At 49.6% G+C, this 22,643-nt stretch overlaps 1 protein-coding gene across 1 annotated transcript; it reads right to left on the reverse strand.

Moving 5' to 3' along the window:
• Positions 1 to 467: 467 nt before the first annotated feature.
• On the reverse strand, positions 468 to 3,414 carry Slc25a1 (solute carrier family 25 member 1). Its single transcript, XM_028770504.1, has 9 exons — positions 3,186 to 3,414; positions 2,770 to 2,877; positions 2,592 to 2,691; positions 2,385 to 2,523; positions 1,935 to 2,019; positions 1,712 to 1,816; positions 1,445 to 1,560; positions 1,286 to 1,359; positions 468 to 1,184 (listed from the first exon to the last, which is right to left on the reverse strand). The coding sequence occupies exons 1-9, from the start codon at positions 3,277 to 3,279 to the stop codon at positions 1,070 to 1,072; spliced, it is 936 nt and encodes a 311-aa protein (XP_028626337.1). The 5' UTR covers positions 3,280 to 3,414; the 3' UTR covers positions 468 to 1,069.
• Positions 3,415 to 22,643: the final 19,229 nt, after the last annotated feature.

Genomic DNA, 22,643 nt, shown 5'->3' on the forward strand with positions numbered 1-22,643 from the left:
CCTCCTACCCAGGGAGGAACCCTCCCTACCACCCCTGCTGCTTATAACCTTAAGGGAGCACAGGGTCAGTGTCTCCATGCCTCAGCCCTGAACACTTATTACTGTCCTCTCCCTGCATTTCAGATTGAGAGGTGGGTTGGCTATGCCACAGGTAGACAGGCCAAGAAGCCCTATAGCACACCTTTCTCAGTGAGGGGCAGAGGCACCCTGGGAACATTATCCAGTGCCAGCCCAGTGGCCTTGTGGACAAACCCTGTCAGCTGATGGCAGGACCCCAATTGCCCTATAAGGTCAGGAAGCAGCACAAATCCCTTTTGGTTCCAGGCTGGGCCTCCCAAAGGAGCTTGCATTAGGGGCTGCTGAGCTTTCTATTGCCTTGCCAACTGCAGTGTCTTCAGGTGGAAGAGAGGCTGGTCTTTGAGGAGGCTCAGTCAATGCCCCCCACTACAAAGGGATGGACAGGAGAGTGCAACAGGATCCGGTTTATTCTCCTTGGCAAGGTAGTCCTGAGAGTGGCAGGTGCCACCCTGTTCCGGGCAGAGGGAGGGCCCGAGGGCCATTTAAGGCCAATGGCGGGAGAAGCAGGGGGGCCTATAGCCCCTGGAATGCGGTGAAGCCAGGCCGAAGCCCAGAGGCAGCTGTGGTAGGCCAGGGCAGGGCGCCCTTGCCATAGGGGGTGGAAGGCACCGGACTGTGACCTGGCCATGGCTCTGAGGCCATGGACCAGGGCACATAGGCACCCCAGGAAGTGGGGCACAGGGTCACATGACATAGAACATGAAACAGGCACATGGCTCACAAGCAAGCACATGGATAAGTGAGCCCATATTCACAGGCCAAAGAGACACCCAGCCGTGGCCAGGCTGGACACAGATACAATAGTAGTGTTACACACAGAGCACATGGGAGATACAGAACTATGCAACATGTGATAGTCACTATGACACACCAGGCCACAGAACTTGAGGGACAAAGGAAGGGGCCTTTTGGCACTACTGCACTGGAATCATCAGAGTAGGTGGCGGGGGATGGACTGGAGGAGTTGGAACACCCCCTGCACCCTCCAGGGTTAGTCTGTCTTCCATACTTTATTCAGCAGCTTCACCACTTCATCGTAGATGATGAATACGATGGCCACATCCAGGCAGACTCGGCCCAGCCGGGGAACGGTGCCCTTGTAGAATCTGGGTAAAGGAGAGTCTGAGGTCAGCAACGGAGGAAGGAAGACCACCTAGGGCAAGAGGTCCTGAAATGGGGGCAATAGCTCTGCCTCTATCCTACTCACGCCTTGGGTCCCTCATTCTTCAGGATCTGCAAGCCACAGTCCAGGGTGTTCCGGTATTTATGTGCCTCCAGGCCCTGCAAGACACCAAAGGCCAGAGTCCTTAGTCACTAGCCTCTGACTAGGGCTCTTACCCCTATTCTCTCAGCCTCCCATCCATACCTGCATCCTGGTCTTAATCACATCCAAGGGTGTGTTTCCAAAGACACTAGCTGCACCTGCGACAGCTCCAAAGACCCCTGTGATGAGTGGGTTCATAGGTTTGTTGTGGTTGTCTCCTGGATGGAGTATAGTTGCAGTCAGAATACTGGGAGGATTAAGTCAGGGGGAGCATTGAAGGCTAGGAAGAACCTGGGGTAGGATGTGCCTCCCCTTCCCGGAACAAGCTAGCCTTCAGGTTTGCAATGTGTCTCTGGGCCACAGGTGTACCTTGGTACCAGTTGCGTAGGAAGGTCATGACGAAGAATCGGATGGCTTGGTTTGAGCCCTGCTTCAGTACAGTGGCTGTGAGGCCTTGGTATGTCCCCTTTAGCCCTTGGGGCAGGTAGACAAGAGTCAAGCTGGGGCCTTTCAGGCCTCGCCTGTAGTCAAGGGGGAGCCACCCAAGTAGAGGCTCTCCCACTTGGCAGAGGTCTTGATTCTCCAGGCTTACCTTGTTCCCGAATAATCTCTCTGACCCCGTGGAAAAATCCTCGGTACTTGGGGTTGGAGGAAGTCTGGTCATGGATAAACTTCACCTAAAAGGAAGGAAGCAATAGCCCTGATTCCTGGACACATCTGGACTTTACCTAGCAGACCCAGGCTCCACCAAGGTCAGGCCAAAGCTGGGGACTCCCAGCTCTTCTGCATGAAATCCTCCCCTAGGCTGTTCTTGAGTTCCACTACACATAGGCCTCAAGGCCTTGGAGGGTTCCCCAGGTTGAAGGGCCTCCAGCACCACATTTGCTATTTCCTAGACTTTGAATAGTGAGTTATGCTAGGTTTTCTATCAAGAGACTTTGCTCATGCTTTTGTTATGGATGGACAGCCTCCACCCATTTACCATGAACCTGGTGTGTATGTGTGGGGACCCTGGCTACCCCTGAAAGTCTCAATCCCTCACCTTGATGGTCTCCATGGGGCACACGACTATCACTGCTTCTGCCACGCCAGCACCGAGACCGCACAACAGTCCTCTCCTGCTGTCGAGCCTACCTTGGGCATCCCGCATGTGGTTACTGAGGAACTCGAACATCCCAAACCTAAAGAAGAAGGGATGTGAGGGGGCTGCTGCAGCCACTCCCTCCGAGTCGTTCCAGCCGAGTCTCACCTGACAGCCGCCTTGGGAATGGAGCCGTAGAGCAAGGAGCTGAGGCCGCGGTACAGGCCCAGGACGCCATGGCTGCGAACAGTTTGCCGCACGCAGTCACCTACGGGAGGCGCGGTCAGGACCCTAGCTCCTCCATCCCGCAGTGTCCCCCTCGACGCCCCGGGCAGCCCCTCCTTACCGATGCCCCGGTACCGCGGTGGGTTCGCGCGTTCATCTAGCTGCAGCTGCGTCTTCACGTATTCGGTCGGGAAGGTGATGCAGATTTCGATGCCTCCAGCCAGGCCGCCTGTGGGGACCAAATGTCCGGGGCTAGGGACACCCTTGCCCGGTCGACCCAGCCGCCGCCGCGCGGCCCCTCCCCCGCCAGGACTTTGCCCGCGTCGCCGCCTGCGTCCGGACGATGTCCACGCCCCCACCCGGTGGTCTCCGCCTGGAGTGCCGGAGACTACGGGTGAGAGCTGGCGTGTGGGCTAGGGGCCCGTGTCGCACCCCCGACACCTCCGCCCCTCCGGAAGTTGGGCGGGGCCTGGGCGTCCCCGGCCCACCCGGAAGCGCAGTTGGACAGGCTCTGAGTTGGGGTTCCGAGTGACCCACCTGCTAGGATCGCCTTCCCGGGATGCGTCAGTTTGGCCTTCCCGGACCCGGGCGCGGCGGCCGACAGAGCGCGGGGCTCGCGAGGCGCAGCCATGGCGGGCAGGAGGAGGGGCGCCCGGCGTCGACCTCGGGTCCCAGCCTCCAGCGCGGGGCACTCGGGAAGCAGCGGGGCAGGAGGCTACAGAGAAGGCGACCAATTCTGGTCCCGGAGGCGGGGTAGTCACGTCAGCTCCCGGGCTCCGCCCCGCGTGGCCTGAGCTGAGCCCCGCCCACGCCACGCCCCTTGTCAGCCGGGAAACTGAGGCTTGGGCGGGATGCACTGAGGCACGCGTCGGGGCGGAGAGCTGAGAGCAGCCAATGGCCGGTCGATGTTGGGTTCCGAGGAGACAGAGAACCTCGCCGGAGGCGTGGTCTCCGGACAGCAACGCTGCGCCGAGGCGGGTAGCGGTGGGTCAAGGTGCAGTTTCTATTAACTCTTGGAGTAGAGAGACACGTGCGCCTGGAGCGCGCCTTGGGGTTAAGGTGGGCCTCGAGTGACAGGATTCCCCGAGATCCTGGAGGCGGTAAGGACACATCCTCCCCTCTGCGTGAGTTCAGCATTCTGGACACATTGTAATAACAGACCTTGGCCCTCATGCACCCTACCGGGCAGTGCGATGGTCACTCTGCCCTTCCCGGATCCGTCCGGAAACAGAATTCTCCTAGGCAGGTTCCTCAGACAGATGCGGGTTTTTCTTCCTCTCAGTTTCTAGCGAATCTTTGAAGGGCCTATTAAGTTGGCCTTTGTTCCTTCTACCCACACAATCACCAGGCTGAGCTGCTTTGCTCTGATAAACATGTTTTAATATTTATGGTCGGCAGGAGGCTCAAAGTCTTGAGAAGTCTTTGTTGCCATACATATCCTCGAAGGCGCCTGGAGGGGGCAGCCCTAGCCGGCTTGGAGTGAAGCTCCCAGGAGTCTTTGCAGACCATAACCTTTAAGGCCTAAGGGTACACCTCCCTGCTGTCTGATGGAAGCAGTCCCTTTGGGGTGGTCTGGCTCTGGGTTGGCTCAGAAGCTATCACTGGGCTTTAGCAAAAAACAATGCCCAGATATTGTACCTCCTTGTTGGAGTCCTTTGTGATTCTAGAGTGCCATTTTCCCCCTGAAAAGGTTAATTGGGTTGAGGATTGGGTGTGGACACAGTACCCAGTTATAAAAAAAGCACTCAGAGGAGGCTCCATTGCTGGCAGAAGCTGTAGAGTAAAATAGGGGAAGCCAGTAGGGCAGCAGAGGAGACCCTACAGTTAGCCTGGCTTCTGGCCTGTAAGGGGAGGAGCTCATAGCCAGCACAGGTCCTGCTGCCTGTTTTTTTGGCGGGGCTGGAGGTGGGGGATGGAGTCTTGTTCTGGATGCCATTGAGTGTTCAAGGGGTAGAAGGAACAGATCAGTTCCACTCAGTGGAGCCTAAGGCATCGGGCAGCTGATGTCTGGAGGCAAGGAGTATGGGGATGGCAGTTGGGAGGCAGTGGAAAGCTGGCCAGGCTAGAAGTGCAACTGGATCCCCAGACTGGAATCTTAGTTCAGGTAACAACAGCTGGTGGAGGCCAGCTGGCATACTGTCCTGCCCTCCCACCAGTGTTTACACTCATTATACCCAATATACTCAGGATCCACGAGCCTTTGAGGGCTTGTTCCATCTATTCCCCGGTGCGCTTCCAGTGCAAAGCCCTTTCTAGCACACATCAGAAAGAACTCTCCCATAGCTTGGTGGGTCACAGCAGCAGTTCGCAGCTGGTCATGGAGGCAAGAAGAAAGCTGTATCAGTGTTTCTAGACACCCTGACTGCCACACCTGGTCACCACTGGGGTCCTTCCCACCTCTACCTACCCATCTGGCACCAGGGCAGGGTGCCATGGACTGCCTTGTCCCTGTCTACTCCAAAGTGCCGTGTGCCAAACACCAGCATGCATCAGAGCAAGAACTCAGTCCTCACATGCTCCCCGCATGCCCCTCTTGTATGCTCAGTCCCTTGCAGGCACTGAGTTTTTCTGTCTGCAAGAGATGAGGGCGTGTGGTCTGGAGCTGAAGCTAACCATGGAGGGAGGGGTGTGCAGACAGTACCCTCCAGGAGAATTAAAGCTGGGGACATGTATTCTGGCATCTCTGAAGTCTGAGTGGGCCCTGAGTTCTCTCATGCTTTACCATGGGTCTCACTGGCAAGAGAGACTCAGGCCACACTCCTTCATTAATTGGCCTTTGCATATGGCTCCCATAGCTTAACACATTTTAGGGAAAAGAGAAGCTGATCTCTTACAGAGGCTCTTCCTATGGGAGCTGCTGTCTGTGACCATAGGTAATTAAGGACCCTTGTAAACCTAACCAGTTTGTGTGTCCTTACAGCTCATGCAGTGTGGCCCAGCATGCTGTGTGGCTGGGACCCTTGGCTATAACAGGGTGATGACCCTTCATTGTCTTCTTTGGGAGCCCTTGATAAGGGCGGGCAGCTTCTGGAGGGGCTGCAGGCAGCTGCCAGCCTTAGTGTATAAAGGCGTTCAGGGATGGCAGCCCTAGTCCAGGAGACTACACCAACCAGAATTCCTTCCCTACCTTAGAATCACAAAACCTTGGGATTGGCTTGAAGCACATGGCTTGAAGCAGTCTTGGTACTCAGCACTTGGCTAGAAAGTGCTCCTAAGAGATGGATTTTTCCATAGCATTAGAAACATCAGGCTGGGTCAGGTGACACGGGTCCCTGGAGTAGAACTCTGATACCCAGGAAGAACTTTAAAATCATGTGTTGTCATCTTGTCACCTCAGTGAGCTAAGTAAAGTCACCCCACCACAAACTGTTGAAAGGAGTCATTCTTTTGTGTGGTAACATTCCTACAAGGAGTTTGGCAGAAGGGTGTCACTCCAAATGGGGTCACTAAACCATGCACTCTAGGTTCCACTGGATGTTTTGCAGGAGTACGGCCTGACTGCACAGAGCCCAGTGGGCTGTGCTGAAGGTATTACTGGATAGTAGTATGTCAGCTGGTACCCCACTGCCATTGATAAAGCCCAGGGCTGTCAGCTGCCCTGCCTGTCTTACACACCGGTGGTTTGTGCATGTGAGGTTCCCAAGGGGTCTAAGCAGAAATGCTGTAAGTGGCTCATGCCCAGGCCTACTCAGCCTCTCAGTGACTCAGAGTGGAGAATACTGGGCAGAAAGCTATTGAGTCTGAAGGGGAGAGGCCACTCCTAAAGGTAAGCGAGGGCTGGTAGGCAATCAGGCCTGGTCCTAAAGTAGCCCACTTACCAGGGACTGGCCCAAGGCAGTCATGGGCTGTGCTGATCGAGCCCAAGGGGCCTGACCATCATGGCTAGTGCTTTTCTCAGGCATTATCTCATCACTTAGATGAAATAGGATACAACTAAGTCCACAGAATTGTCTCCAGGCCAGCTTGTGCACCAGGGAGCAAACCATAGCATGTCAAAGCCCCAAGACACTCTGCTTTCTTCCCTTCAGGAGCCATGGCAGCAACTCCTTGGCCAGCTTGGGACGGCATGATTGCGGCACTCTGCATGCTGGGTAGCGATCCACAACAAGGTAGCACAGCTCGGAGCCTGCAGGCCATTCTGTAGCAGAGCAGCACCAATTGTGCCTACACTTCTCCTTACTGCAGACCAAGTGTTCCTAAAAAAGAGATACTACCTCCAGGGCTCTAAGGATCAAATGGGATCTGTGACCCTGCTGTATTGCCCAAATGAAGCACATATAGGTGGGCTCTCGGAAGACAGTGGGTCCAGCCAAAGTCCAGATACCTCTCAGAAGTCAGTGGGTCCAACCAAAGTCCTTGATGCACAAGAAAGGTGCAAGGTTTCTGTGGGCATCCTGAAAAAAAAAAATACTGGTCCAGGTCCTCACCCAGCATGGAACAGCCATCATTGTGGCTGGTGCTCAAGAAACAGGGGTCTACCTTTTCTCCACTTCCCTCAAAACTTTCTGACTGAGATCCAGGGATGGTACAGGAGGCTCATAAGTTTGAGGTGACAGAGAAAGACATCTGAAGAAAGCTCTAGGTTCTATTTCTGTACTTGCAAATGTGTGTGTGTGTGTGTGTGTGTGTGTGTGCGCGCGCGCTCACATGCACATGTATGTGAATGCTCAGGCATGGCTCCCAGAGCCCTGTACATGTTGACATTCTACCACTAGCTCCATTCCCATGCTCACAGCCTCATTTATAAACCCCTACCTGGAGGGAAGCATGTTCCTGTGGCTAATGTTTCAAACACTATGCAGGCTTGGCACTCTGTTGGCTTCTCCTTTGGGCAGATGTAACTGCTGTCCCTTTTGAAGAAAAGGAGACTGAGAAGTCACTTCATCCTGGTCACACAGCCTACTGCTTATGTACCACTGTGACCTGTACTATCTAGGAGCAAAGGTTAGTGAGGCCTAATCTCACAGGCCACCACTGAGATCTGGGGCAAATGCCCAGTGTGATCTCTTTCATCTGGCAACCACTGACTGGTTCATCTACTGCCTTTCTCCTAACCCAGTAGTTCTCTACCTTCCCAATGCTGTGACCCCTTAAAACAGTTCCTCATGTTGTGGTGACCCCCAACCATAAAATTATTTTCATTGTTACCTCATAACTGTAATTTTGCTACTGCTATGAATCATAATGTAAATACCTGATATGCAGGAGATCTTGAAAACCAGTATAAGTGGATTGTTTCTCACCTGCCCATGCCTGGCTTAGCGTCCTGCCTTACTCCTGAAGTGGAAGCTCCAAGTTATTGTCACATGCATCTCTGAGGACCTCTAATACCAACAGGGTCACAGTTTCAATTTTCATGATTTAAAATTGAGTCTCATGTGGTTTCCTCAGTCCTTTTTCCTTCATGGGCTTTGACCTAACATAGACACTTCCTGGAGATGAAGCCCTAGTCCAGTGGTTCTCAAACTTTCTAATGTTGTGTATGACCCCTTAATACAGTTCCTTATGCTGTAGTGACCCCCAACCATGAAATTATTCTCCTGCTACTCCATAACTGTAATTTTGCTACTGCTATGAATCTTAATGTAAATATCTATTTTTTTTCAGTGGTCTTAGATGACCATTGAAGGGTTGTTTGATCCCTCAAAGTGCTCATGACTTGCAGGTTGAGAACCACTGCCGTAAAGAAAAGGGCCTGTTTCTAGATCTCCAGTGCTCCAAACCAAGTGTAGCCACCCAAGGTGGCTTCTTAGAGGACTCAGGATGCAAGGGTGCCCTTGGTGAGCACCAGGTCCTGATCCTGCTGCCTGGAGGTGGCCCTGGGCTGAGGTCCTCACAGTCTCCCTTTCTTGACACCATCCTGCACCGAGTCCTCTCAAGGCAGTTCTACACAGTTGGCCTTGTCGCCTCCTTTCAGACCACTGCTGGGGCCTGTTGGTCCTCTCAGGATTGTCACTTCATTGCCTGGCCCCAGTCCTTTCTTAACTGGTGAGTGTGGCAGAGCCTGCCCTTTCTTGGCCTCTTGTTAAGAATATTTTCTATATTCCGTACAGTGGCTAGGCTCACTGCACTCCAGCCCTCAAGACTGCCACTGTTGACCATTTTTGTCTTGCTACTGGCATCTGCAAACACTTTTCACTGTGGTTTCCTGATTGGGCAATGACCACCTACCTTCTTCCAGGACTCCAGTGCAGGCTCCTCTAGCAGGAATGCTGAGTCTTGAGGAGAGAGGCTCTTGGGCATCACTCCTGGCCTCTGTCTCCTACACACAGCAACACATCCCAAATCATGACAGGAAAACCAAAAATACTCTATGTGGAACCTGCCATTTCTACTGGTGGCTTTGTCTTGCCTCTGGCTGGAGGAGGCAGGTCCTCAGCCAGCCTTCTGCTGCCGATTGTTCATCATAGCTTATGGTAGCTATCAGAGTAACACTGAGTGACTGTAACCTAGCCAGGATAGAGCTGAGCTTCTCCATGCCCCATGCAGGCAGCACTGAGCCACCTTCCAACTTTAGCCCTCAAGAAGGACCATGTACACAACCACTGAGAGCCTGTCACGGGGCGACCCAGAACAACTTGGTTTGAAGCACAATGTGATCCTGACCTTGAGAATCATGGGTTTTCTGGAGTCTGAGCTACAGTCTGAGTGCTCTGAGAGTGAAGCACCCATGCTGTGTGCATGGGACTCACTGCCTGTGTGCCCCTAGAAGATACTTAGAAAAGCCCAGGGACAACAATGGAGTTAGATTCTTGGTCAAGTTTGCCAGCTGTTGGGGCTCCTTAGGTTCTGGCACATGGAGGGAGCTCTTGAGAGTGAACAGGCATGATATGACCATGGTAGCTCGCTTGTGCAACTTCACTTTGCCCCACTGGGGACAGGCTCAGGCTGACAGAGGTGGCAATGCCTTCAGGGTCTTGGCAGTCCCTCCAAGCTGCCCAACCTGACTAGCAGATTCTTGGATTCAGGTCTGCGCCACCTCTCATTGGCAGGAGCGTATTTTAGGTTCGATGTTAGCTTAGGCTTTTAATTTCTCTCAACAGGAAGTGAAGTAGATGACAGTAAGTGAGTTCTGTCACACTGGTTAGGTTGAGTTACAACCACCCTCATTCTGGAGAAGATACCTTAAAATCTGCCTTTTGGGGCTGAAAAGGTGGCTCAGTGTTTAAGAGCACTAGCTGCTCTTGCTGAGGACGTAGGTTCAGTTCCCAGGACCCACATGGTGCTCACAACCGTCTGTAACTCCGACACTCTCTTCATGCCTCTGGGAGGGATGTGTTCAGACATGAAACAAAACACTCATGCACATAAAATAAGATAAATCTTTTTAAGAAAAAGAAAACGATTTGCCTTTTGTCAGGACTGGAGAGAGGCTTTGTGGTTAAGAGCTTTTGTTCTTGCAGAGGATCTGGGTTTGATTCCTAGCATCCACATGGCTCACAGTCATCCATAATTCCAGTTCAGCTGGAGTGATAGGTATGCACTGCCCGCTGGCTCACACTTTCTAAACATTGAGACAAGTTTTTATAAACGTATTCAGGCTGCTGTTAAACTTACTATATAGCTGAACCTGCTTGAATTTTCTATGCTTCTGTCTTAGCCTTTAGAGTAGCAAGGATTACAGGCCTGTGTCACCAGGTCTGCCACAAGAGCCTTTCAATCTGAATACATTTAATGGGGCTACATATCCCTCCCAGCTCTCACCCTGTGTTCTAAAGGTGGCCACCCCTTTAATGTCAGTGCCCCCATCACCTTCATCCCTGGCAAGGAGCTCCTGGTGAGGCTCAGAGCCAGATCAGACAACTTCTGCCTCTGCCTGCAGAGTGCTGGGATTATATGCATGTGGTACAATGTCCAGTATCAAACCAGGACTTCGTGCCTGTGAGGCCAACACTGTACCAACTGAATGCCAGCGCTATCCACTCAGTCAGCCTGTTTGTTTTGTGGGGTAGAGTCACAGTGTGTGAAGCACTTAACTGAAGAGTTGGGACATAGTGGTAGCTCATTTGAATCTCCCTGTAAGCAATCAAAGCAGGACATCTAATCTGTGTGTCTCTTTATGCATAATGTCTGTCCACTTATGGATGACTATGACATTATTAGAGACCTGATGACAACCTGCGTTACTGACATGCCATAAAAGACCAATAATGTCATGTCTACTAATTACACCACAAATACCACCACTCGGTTTAGAATTAGTGTGATTACACAATGCTCTTGGAGCTGGCTCGTCTGGCACCAAGGGCACCAGGGCCAGTGCTTGCTCACTGTGAGGCTCTGCACTGCCCTGGAAGTCTGTGATTCTTACCTGGAAGGGCTGGGCACACCTTTCACAACTAGGTGCTGTTGGCACCAATTCGGGAACACAGAGGAGGCCAGGAAGAGATTCTATGGCAGTGTGGTGACTTCACATGCCCCTCCTAACAGCTGTCTCCTGCAGCCTCCTGCCTACAGCCAACTAGGAGCTCTGCTGAGGTGTTCTGACATGGGATGCTTTTCCCTGACCTGTTTTCTTCTGTCTTCAGGAGGTAAGCATGTTCCTGGTCACTCAGAACACCTGTAAGGCAAGATGAGTCTTTCATTCCTATGACACCTGCCTACTCTCCAGGGACCTCAGCCTGAGTGCTCCCATGTGACTGTGGCTGTCGGCTTCCACACCTGTACCACACTGGGCCCCAGGGAGACAGACTTCTTGTCGCCCCCAGGCTGTGACTGAAGCTGATGTCAGACTTCTCCAGTAGCCCTCCTCCTTGCTGCTATCACTTGCAGAGATCTTCCTTATCTCCAGACAAGGTCTTTGGTGGCCTGTACTCTGAGAACTTTGCCTTCCTTACTACAGAAGCCATTTGACACCATGCCCGAATGCTGCCATACAGGAATCCGTGCCTTAGGCACCCACTCCGCCTGAACTTGGCCCCACCCAAGCGCCTTCACTCCAGCTCTGTTTGGCACCTACACCCTGCTAAGTGCCTCTGCTGATTTCAGTCAGTTCAACTCATGCTGCTTGGCCCTTGACCCTCTTGGGTGTTCTCAGTCCTGTGCAGAGCACTTCTGTGCCTGACCTACTCTGGGGCCTGGAGAAAGAGACAGGGAGGGCCTCAGCAGACTGCTACTGGGTTTCTGAGAATCATGAGCATGAACCTGGGTGAGTCGCAGTCCTCCTTCCTGGTGATTCCTTCCTATCTTCTCTCCTCAGACCTCTAATTCCACATGGTAAGCATATAGCTTGCTGTTACCTTAGGAAGTGAGAACCCTCAGAAGAGCCCTCTCACCATTCTGGGACTCTGGATGTCTCCCTCACTGGCTCTCTGGATCACTAATTTCTGGTCTTGCTCTATAATAAGTTCCTGGAAAGCCTATGTCAACCTGCCAGTGCAATAGGCTTAAGGAAATGCTATTCTTTCCAGAGAAACAAGCACAACACAGTGAATCTTATTTGCTCTAGCCTCATGTTACCCAGAGGCTGCCACTGCTCCATCTCTCTTTCCAGGGCACTTCTTCATTAGAGATGTCCATGTGCCCACTCCAACCAGAAACATTACTTCCAGGACACTACAGTCTCAAGCTTCTCCGGCCACTTTCCAATTCTGTTTCTCCCTGCTCCGGGACATTGAGGTGTCAGGCCTGTTCACTCTCTCTTTGAGCAGTGGTTGTGAGCACTGGTCTGTGCATCATGTGCTGCCCCATATCCATCCCTCTGAAGTCTGATTCCCCCAGCTTCCATGTAGAGCTGTGTGGCACCTCACAGAGGACAGACGTGTGCACCAGGAGCCTGGCTTCCCTGACGCTGTCTTCCCTCCATTCCCACATCAGCTGTTTTGTCCACACCAAGGGCCTCATGTTGGCTCCCTTCTCAAACTAAAAGAATCAATTGGCCCTGTCAGCTCTTCCACCAGGATGCATCCTGAAGTGGGAAGCGCCCTGCTCCTCTCCTCAGAAACATTCTAGGAGCTGTGCTTGCACTGTGGTTCTCATCTAGAGCACAGCAGGGGACTCTTCTGCTGGAAACCCTACCCCACTGCAGGAGAAAGCTCATCCCAGTGCAGGGGCCCAAGTCCTGCAGGTAACTACACCCACCTCCTGCCATCTCCCTTCCCCATCCAGCCACCAAAGAGCTGGTGCCAAAATCAACTAGTGACAGCAGAGACATCCAGGGAACAGAGTCAGTCAGTGGCCTTATAACAGCCACAGCAGTGACTGTGGTGGTTGAACCTCTTTATCCAGTCAGCCGAAGGCCATAGTCAAGTGTAGCTGACCACTCTGACGTCTTCATGGTCCCTGGGGAGCTCTTCTTATCTTGACCAGGATTCTCACTAGAAGTACAAGAGAAGAAAGGCATTAGACTCTCGTTTGCCTGCCTGCACCTCCTGATACTAACAGCATGCCAGGCCCCTGATGAAGTTTGTGGTTCCTGTAGTAAGGCCTGCCCACAGTGGGTCTGCAGCTGCTTCCATGTGGCTGGCTCACTGTGATCACTACAAACGTATACATCCAATCTCAGTAGCGTCTCACAGGACCTAGGGTTTATAGTAGGGCCTGCCTATGTTGGAGCTACTGGCCACTCCTAGAAGCAGACATACTTGTTTTGTTACTTAATCTGCTAAAGTCACCTGAAGGTTTCAATTCAGTGCAAAGCAGTTGGACACTAAGTATTCCTTGAGCCACCTGGGTTTGTTGTTGTTTTGTTTTGTTTTCCTTTTGCTTTTTTGAGACAGGGTTCCTCTGTCCAGCCCTGGCTGTTATCCTGGAACTCGCTGTGTAGACCAGGATGGTCCTGATCTCACAGAGATCCTCCTGCCTCTCCAAGTGTTTCTTAAATGAAAGTATTGATGGAGACAGGAGCCCCTGTATGGGTAGGGGTTTCACAGACACAGAGGAGACGCTAACAGAAAGGAAACGCATGGAGAGAGTCTCCTGAACTAGCTTTCCTGACTAGGGATACAGCACAGAAGGTGCCTTCCGATCTTGAGAGGGGAGACAGTACCATAGAGCAATATATGCTGTGTGAATGTGGGGAATAGGCTAGCTCACGTTTGCCAGAAACAGGGTTAGCAGGCTGGGCAGCTGGCAAGGCTGCCCCCAGGTGGTAGTACAGGTTTTGGCAATTGCAATGGCCTCCGGATGACAGGAGTGCTGTCTCAGAGGGAGGCCATAGCTTGTGTGTAGGCACAAAAGAAAGGTTTCTTAGAAGTTTCACTGGCGGGTGTAGGAAGATGGGAAAGGAAAAGACAGGAGAATAAAGAGTATTTGTTTCCAGTTGTTCAGGTGAGAGGCTGGGTCTTGGTAGTGCTAACAAGCTTGGCTCTGCCACTTGAACTCAGGTGCCAATAACAAGAAGACAAATACTGAAAGCAGAGGAAGGGAATTTTGTTCATGTGGCCACACTGTGGAGCCAGACAGAAGGTTTAGGTGAAACAGCAGGCTAGGGGTATACGTATGTACTCAATTGTTGACAACCAGACAGATTCTATTTTCTTCTGGTTCTGGGGATTTGAACCCAGGGCTTCATGCTTGTGTAGCATATGCTTTTATCCACTGATCCACTTCTCTGGCTCCCCTTAAGCCACTTTTTGATTGAGCTCCACCCCCTGTGTTCTCTGTATAGAGATAATCTCTGAGACACAAACCTGGCAAACGCTTCCTCTCCCTCTGCAGGCTGTCCCCATGCAGTATTATTTCCTGTGTACTGTAGAAGCCATGGGGCCCCATCTGTTCATTATTGGCTGAATTTTTGGAGAAACTAGTGTCCTGTTTAGAATCAGTGCCTGAATCTCAATATAGTTTCTGCTTCCAGGAAACTATAGTTTCAGACTTTCAGTCTCAAAGCCCTTGATCTGTCTAGAGTTATTTTTACTAAGGGCTAGAGATAATTTAGATTCATCCTTTCTTCAACATGTAAATGTCTAGTTTTCCTGGCACTATTGTTAAAGAGGCTGGCTTTCCTACAACATCTACTTTTTGGAGTGTTTGCTTGTTTGTTTGATTAAGTGTGTTGGTTTTTTTGTCAAAACTCAGGTGACTGAAACTTTGTGGGTTTATACCTGGATCTTCTGCTTGGTTTCACCAATCAACATGTGTATTTGTGTCAGTACCATGCTGATTTTATCACTATATCTCTGTAATATAACTGGAAATCAGTGTGGTGATACCTCTAGCATTATTTTTTTTCCCTCATGATCGGCTGTTTGAGCTTCCACTGAATTTTAAGATATATTATCTTGTATTTTACTGAGCATGGTGGCACACCATTAAGCCCCATATTAAGGAGGCAGAGATTAGTGGGTCTCTGAATTTGAGGCCAGCCTGGTATACAGAGCAAATCCCAGGCCAGCCAGGGATACATAAAGCCTGAATGAGAAACAAAACCAGTAGCTTCTTAGTGAATGGGGCTGAGGCTTCAACTATCCTAATCTGTTGCTGAAGGTCTGGGGGATTTCTGGAGACAACAGTGCTCAGTCCACACTGGAAGGCTGAAGCAGCTGGGTTCCAATGTTAGCAAAAATTGGCAGTGGAGGCAGCTGCAGGAACATGGTAGATGGATTCACAGTTACTTTTTGAAGTACTCTGAAGTCACTGTGCCGTTCACTACTGTGTCCCTTACTTTAATTTTACAAAGTATGTGCATGTGACTGTGTAAGTGTATGCTGTGTGTGTTTGGTGCCTTCAAAGGCCAGCTGAAGTCACAAGCAATTGTGAGCTGCCAGTGTGGGTACTGGAAACCAAATCTGGGTCCTCTGGAATAGCACCAAGCACTCTTAACTTCTGAGCCATATCACCAGCCCCTGTTACTTAAGAAATGATTACTTTAATTTTTATTCACATGTGTGTGTGCCTGCCATTTGTATGCAGGAGCTTGAGGAGGGTCAGGAAGCCTTGATTCTCTTGGAGCTGAACTGCCTGAGTTGAGTTCTGGGAATTAAACTTAGGTCCAGTGGAAGAGCAGTAGGCACTGTTAACCCCTGAGCTACCTCATACTCATGTGAATATATATACTACAGTACATATAATATTGTAGTCAATCTATCTGTCTTTTCTACATCTGTTTAAGATTTCTTGCTTTTGATGTTTTGACGTTCTGTGATGATGGGTATGGCAAGACTATCTCAGTGGTTGAAAGTGTGTCACATGGTTGAAGCCCTTGGGTCCATTCCCAGCACTGAACTAAAATGAAAAATAATAGTTACCCTTAGACCTTCAGAGATTCCTGGATCTCTTTAAACTTTTTACTGATTCTACGTATATGAATGTTTTACCTGTGTGTATGTCTGTGCACCACATGTAAGCGATGCCTATGGAGGTAAGAGGGTGTCAGATCCCCTGGAACTAGAGGGACGTATAGATTGAGCTGCTGTGAGGGTGCTGGTAAAGCAACCTGCATCCTCTGGAAAAGCATCTTGTACTCTTGACCACTGAGCCATCTCTCCAGCCTGAGCTTCCCGCGTCTTAGTGTTCGTCAGCTTTGTTACAACCTCCTCCAATGGAGCATTCGATGCTCTCTGCACTTTCTGGTGATTGGATTAGGTTTCTCTTCATCCTTTTCCTCCTTACCTCTTTCTTGTGTTCTTGGCTGTTCTTACAATGTCTTCAAATCTATTTTCCAATGTGTTTGTTCTCTAACAGCACTAGACTCATTTGGAGTTTCCTTCAAAATGTGGAGCTTTGGAAATGGTGCTTAATCTCTGTCTTAGTTTTTTCCATTATTATGAGAAAACACTGACATAAACAACTCAAGAGGGTTCATTAGTTCACAGTTCAGTGCCATGGGAGCTTGAAGCAGCTGGTCACATCACATCTGCAAGAGACATAGGGACGAATGTGTCCTGCGGTCCATCCCTCTTTTCGCTCGTATAGTTCAGGATCCCAGTCAGGGAAAGATGCCGTTCACAGTGTGTGGGGCTTCCCACGCTAGTTAACGAGATTAATAGAATCTCCTGTAGGTATGCCCAGAAGGCTCTGAGGATGAGCTTAAATGTGCCAAGAATGATTTTAAACATCTGCTTCTCTTGTTTCTGTTTCCCAGATGCTTAAATCCCAGGCCTGCCCGCCACACCCAGGAGCCTCCACACTCCGGTAATGGTGCGTGGGTTCATGCGAGCGGGCTGAGGCTCAGAGTTTCATGCATGCCAGGTAAGCACCCGATCAATGGAGCAGCAGTTCTCTAAAAAGTTTCTCCCTGCAAAGTTCTCTAAAATCTTGCAAGAAGACAGGTTCTTCCCAGGATTTGCTCTTCTCTCTGGAAGACAGCTGAGAATCACCTCTAAAGTTGGATTTCTTCCTTGAGCATTTTTAACCTGGTGTCAGTGAATGCGAACTTGCCCTGAGTTCTCTTTGGCCTCTGGCAGAGGGATGTGCAACCCTGAGCTGCCCTTCATGTTTAGGATGTGTTCCCCACAGAGTGTCACAGTTCTTGAAATATACACCCTCTTGGAAGGAGAAAAGTTCACGAAACTTACAAGACCCTCTTTCATGGGAGCATTTCAGCCTGGCTCCAGCCGGCATCAGACAGTACTCTCTGCCCCTCTCTGCCCCTGGTGCCAGACAGTGCTCTATGTGCTGCTGCCCCTGGTGCCAGCGTTTTCTCACAGCAGCCTCTTTTTGTCTCCTAGCTCACTAATTCACAAGCGTTTGAAGTTCACCCAAAATTTAGAAAAATTTTCTTATAGGATCTTCCAAGCTTTCTAGCACACTGACAACCTGGGCTGTTTTCTCTTTTCTCTTTCTCTCTTTCTTTCTTTTCTTTTTCTTTTTTTAATTAAAGTTTCACTTTTAATATGCTAAACAGTCACATCATTTAAAAACTATCGATTTTCTACACATTTCAAATGGAAATACATTATGACATTAAACAGTCAAACAATTTCATAAATACCACTTTAAAAATATGATATTGCGCCAGGCAGTGGTGGCGCACGCCTTTAATCCCAGCACTTGGGAGGCAGAGGCAGACGGATCTCTGAGTTCGAGGCCAGCCTGGTTTACAGAGTTCCAGGATAGCCCAGGCTATAAAGAGAAACCCCGTCTCAAAAAATCAAAAAAAGAAAAAGAGTAAAAATATGATATTTCAAAAATAAAAGACGCTGCAAAAAATAAAAGGAGTGGTGGTTCACACCTGTAACCTTAGCATAGGGAGATCAAGATAGGAGAAATTCAACAATAGACTGGGTAACACAGTGATCCAGAACCTTAGCTGTTCTGGATCAACCTGGGCTGTTTTTATCTGCATGAGACTTTGGTCCCCTCCACAAGCAGAAGCAGGAAGGCCAGGGGCTAGCAAGGGTGTTGTGCCAGGAGCATACCTGGATACCCTAGCCACCATGGGCTCCGCCATCCTGATGCCCTGTCACAACCCATGGCTTATGATTCTGTAATATATGAAGCAATTAGGAATCACGTAATCTACCACATGGAATTTCTAAGTTTAGAATCGAAATGGAAGTCCACATGTCTCTTCCTAGCTTCAGAGTCCTTAAAAGCCTTTCCAGCATTAACAATTAATCTCACAATTAAGTCTTCCCAGCAGGGTTTAGGATGTGAGTGCACCACAGACCAACACAGACTTGCTGTGGCTGATTTTGAAGTGGTAGCATGTGAGGGAACCCTGTGGTGAAGATGCTTTCTGACCTCCCAGGACCGGATTCAGCCACTCTGTCCAGCATGTCTCACCTCCCAGGGCTCCCTCTCATCTGGTCTCGACTTCTGCAGGGTCGCGCTGGTTATGTGCCTACTTCTGTCACGCTGTGCTCTGTCTGCCGTCACATTGCGGTTAACACATACTGAGGTTGCAGAGTCCCTCACCAGCTCTGCCCAGCTTTGTGGTTTCAGAGCAGTGTGTGCTATGTCAGTAAGAGCAACAAAGGCTCCCGAAAGAAGGACAGATTGACAATGAGTCAGGCAGGTGTAAGAAAGGAGGTTCATGGTGGCCCAAAGCCCAGGTGGGGCTGGGCGGGGGAGGCCGATGGTGGGTTAGGCAGGGTCATGTGGGGTGACTGCTGAGCAGGAGTTTCACAGAGGCCAGAACATCTTCAAATCCCACGTCTCTGACAGCATCATCTGAGTTTAGGAAGCAGTTGAGCACACTTGTTTTGAGTTGATTCAATATTCATTTTAAAACATATATAGTTTTAAATTTTAGTGTCTTGCCATGTAGCCCAGGCCAGCTTGGAACTCTTGATTCTCCTGTCTCAGCCTCCTGTGTAGGGGGATAGAGGAAGGTATCTTTAAAGTTAAAAAGAAGGAAATGGGTTGGAAACGTTAGGAAATCTTGCCATGTAGTAGAGAGATGGCTCAGCAGTTAAGAACACTGGCACCTCTTCCAGAGGTCCTGAGTTCAATTCCCAGCAGCCACATGGTGGCTCATGACCATCTATAAAGGAATCTAATGCCCTCTCCTGGCATGCAGGTATACATGCAGATACTCATACATCAGAAAAATTACATAAATTAATAATTTTTAAAAAGAAGAAAAGAGGCCAGGCGGTGGTCACGCACGCCTTTAATCCCAGCCCTTGGGAGGCAGAGGTAGGTGGATTTCTGAGTTCAAGACCAGCATGGTCTACAGAGTGAGTTCCAGGACAACCAGGGCTATACAGAGAAACCCTGTCTTGAAAAAACCAAAAAGAAGAAGGAGGAGGAGGAAGAAGGGGAGGAGGAGGAAGAGGAAGAGGAAGAAGAGGAGGAAGAAGAGGAGGAAAGAAAGAAAGGAAAGAAAGAAAGAAAGAAAGAAAGAAAGAAAGAAAGAAAGAAAGAAAGGAAGGAAGGAAGGAAGGAAGGAAGGAAGGGAGAAAGAAAGATAGAAATCTTGCCACTCTAGCAAAGGATCTGGGTCCTAATATCCACACAGCAACTCACAACTGTGTGTAGGAGGATACAATGGCCTCTCTGACCTCCACAGGCACTGCGTGCATGTAGGCGAAACACCTGCAAGCATAAAATAAAGACAAATAAATCAAAAAGAGAAGGACAAAGGAGGACTCCAGATGGTCCAGAGCAGGACAGAAAATGGGATCCTCTCTCAAGGTAGCACCTCAGTGCTGAGGAACGATGCGTGCTCGACCTCTCACATCAGAAGACAGGCAGACAATCTGCGTCCACCTGAGCTGCAGTATGGACACACTCTAAAGTCATTTGCTTATTTATTTATTTTTTGAGACAATGACTCTTTAACACTGGCTGTCCTGGAATTCACTATGTAGATCGGGCTAGTTGTGAACTCACAAGATCCACTAACCTCTTCATCCCAAGTGGTGAGATTAAATGTGTGTGTCACCATACCCAGTTCTAAATACGTACTTGAGATAATGAACAAGTTTCTATCTTTACTCTGCTAAGCGGTTGTTCCTTGAAAATACAGTGCATATGTCTTTCATGACCACACTGGGGGAGGGAGCTTCTGAAGCCTTGTGCTAGCACTGAGCTGTCACTGTCACACAGCACACAGGCTGTGTTATATGTAACCAGAGCCCAGATAGGCTGAAAACCATACCCTGAAGTGAGCAAACAATCCCTGGTTACGATGTCCTCATCCAATCACAGTGACTCACCACTGACAAAATCACAGTGACTCACCACTGACTCAATCACAGTAATACTCACATGTTAAAGAAGATTTTAATTTCGACCCTGGGTTTCCACCCTGCCTTTGATCACTTAGTTCCTGAATAAAAGCCACACACACACACACACACCCTTTATATTTACAATAAGCCTTAAACAGCACAAGAGCTGGGGAGTTATCTACCCTCTGTGCTATTAGAATCTGCTTTCCTATCGATAACCCTGAGTTATTAATTACTATGTGTCTTAGGGTTTTACTGCTGTGAACAGACACCATGGCCAAAGCAACTCGTACAAAGTCACCATTTAATTGTGGCTGGCTTACAGGTTCAGAGGTTCAGAGTTTTAGTCCAGTATCATCAAGGTGGGAGCATGTCAGCATCCAGGCAGGCATAGTGTAGGGGGAGCTGAGAGTTCTATATTTTCATCTGAAGGCTGCTAGCAGACTGGCTCCCATGTGGTTAGGAGGAGGGTCTCATTGCCCACTCCCACAGTGACATACTTTTCTAACAAGGCCACACCTCCCAATAGTACAACTCCCTGACCCAAGCATATTCAAACAGCCACACTATGTTTCATCTGGGCTGTTCTTAACTCCAATTGGCCAGTCCTTAGGGCCATGCTTTCTTGGCTCCTACCTACCTCATGGCATCTGCCTCCTCCTCTTTCACTTTCTTCTCCCTCCTTCTGGTTCTCCTCTGACCTCCAAGCCTGGGAACCCTAAACTCACCTATGTCTTCTGCCCAGTTATTGGCTGTCAACATCTTTACTTACCAATCTGAAATAACATAAGGGCAGGGTCACAGGTCTACATACAGACTCCAGGTCTTCGGGGCTTGCAGTTAGCATTACAATAGACAAGAGGACCAAATCTCAACACTCACCAATCACAGTAACTCACCTACCAGTATTCACCAATCACAGTGACTCACCTACCAGTATTCACCAATCACAGTGACTCACCCACTCACCAATTACAAAGAGTCATCAATACACAGAGTGTAGGTGTCCCCACAACAGCAGGTAAGATGACCAGTGCTGCTCACTTTGCATTTGGTGCCAGGAGTAGTGACTTTGGGGACCAATAATTTTTGTCAAGTATTCTTCAACTGTAAGTTGACAGAGAAAAGCTCCAAGGGGGTCTCACAGCTGATGTCCATCTCAGCCATGAATTTTCATCTTCAAATCTTGAGGGTGTCTGGAATCAAAGGAATCCCACCCCACCCCCTTTTAGATGTCCCGTGTGCCCAGTGGCAGCTTAAGGTGCAGAAGTGCTACTCTCAGGACAAGTGTGCCATGAGGGCAGAGAGAAGAAACTATCACAGCAGCTGGACTATCAGAAAGGCTAACTTTGAGGGACAGGCATGAAGTGGCACAGCGCACAGATCATCCACAGGAGCAGACTTACTGTCTGGCATTGTAGCAGGTCCTGAAAACTGCAGAGCCTTTACACATATCCAAGTGGGTTTGAGGTGGGTAGATTTCCACCTGCTATTGCCAGCTATCTGAGTCAACATAGTTCCCAAGCTAGGATTACCCAGAAACACACTTCTCTCAGAAGTCTGTGTAATGAGGCTCCACTCTGAAAGCAGCATGTTCCTGCCTGTATACTTTCAATAGGAGTGCGTCCACTGGAAGGTGGCTACAGACAATCACAACAGACACAATAATTATCTCAGCAGTAACAAAGAAACCAGGAGGCAAGGGGCCCACTGACTGCAGCCCCATGCTGTTGTATGCCCCACCCTCCATGTCTTCTGTGGCTAGCCTATGCGTGGAGAGTTGTTTGATGTCCATAAGCTTGGATATAGATATAGATCCCATTAGAATCCAACAGACTCTTCCTGGTCCCTTCCCTGTGGAGTTCAATGGTTGTGTGTGTGTGTTTATTTTGGAGACATAGAAAATATAAATAGTCATCAGGAAAATCCTCAAGATGGTTGCATCTGAAAGTGATTACATTAAAGATTCAAATGGCTTTCCTCTAATGCTGTTTCCAAAGGTTTATTAAGATGTAATGGCAAAAATTTTAAGTTAAAGTAGGCAGAAGACAAGCAGGTGAACCATGAGAGAGAGAAAGGGGAGCTGGAGCCCCAGAGCTTAAAGCACCAGGCTGTTAAGGAACAGGGGTGGCAGAGTAAGGGCTCACATGATCAGGGCTGAAGGACCTTTCTGGGTGGAGGTTTTGTTCCCTTGCTAGTCTTGGCTGCCCTAAGCTCTGTGCCTTGCAGTCCTGGAGAGTGAGGAGGACAATAGAGACACTGTCTAATGATGTCTCAAGGCTGTGATGGCAGCAGCAATCCTCAAGAAATTGTGGGAAGTGTTGCAGGGCATGGAACACAGAGTCTCCTCTGTACATAGATAAAGGGGTTTAGAAACAGTTGCAGAAGGGAACTTGAGGATAGTTTGTTGGCATCAGGGGGAGTGTGGCCTTACTGA

The sequence above is a fragment of the Grammomys surdaster genome, unplaced genomic scaffold (genome assembly GCF_004785775.1).
Source record: "Grammomys surdaster isolate TR1022 unplaced genomic scaffold, NIH_TR_1.0 202, whole genome shotgun sequence".
In the NCBI taxonomy this organism is placed as follows: Eukaryota; Metazoa; Chordata; class Mammalia; order Rodentia; family Muridae; genus Grammomys; species Grammomys surdaster.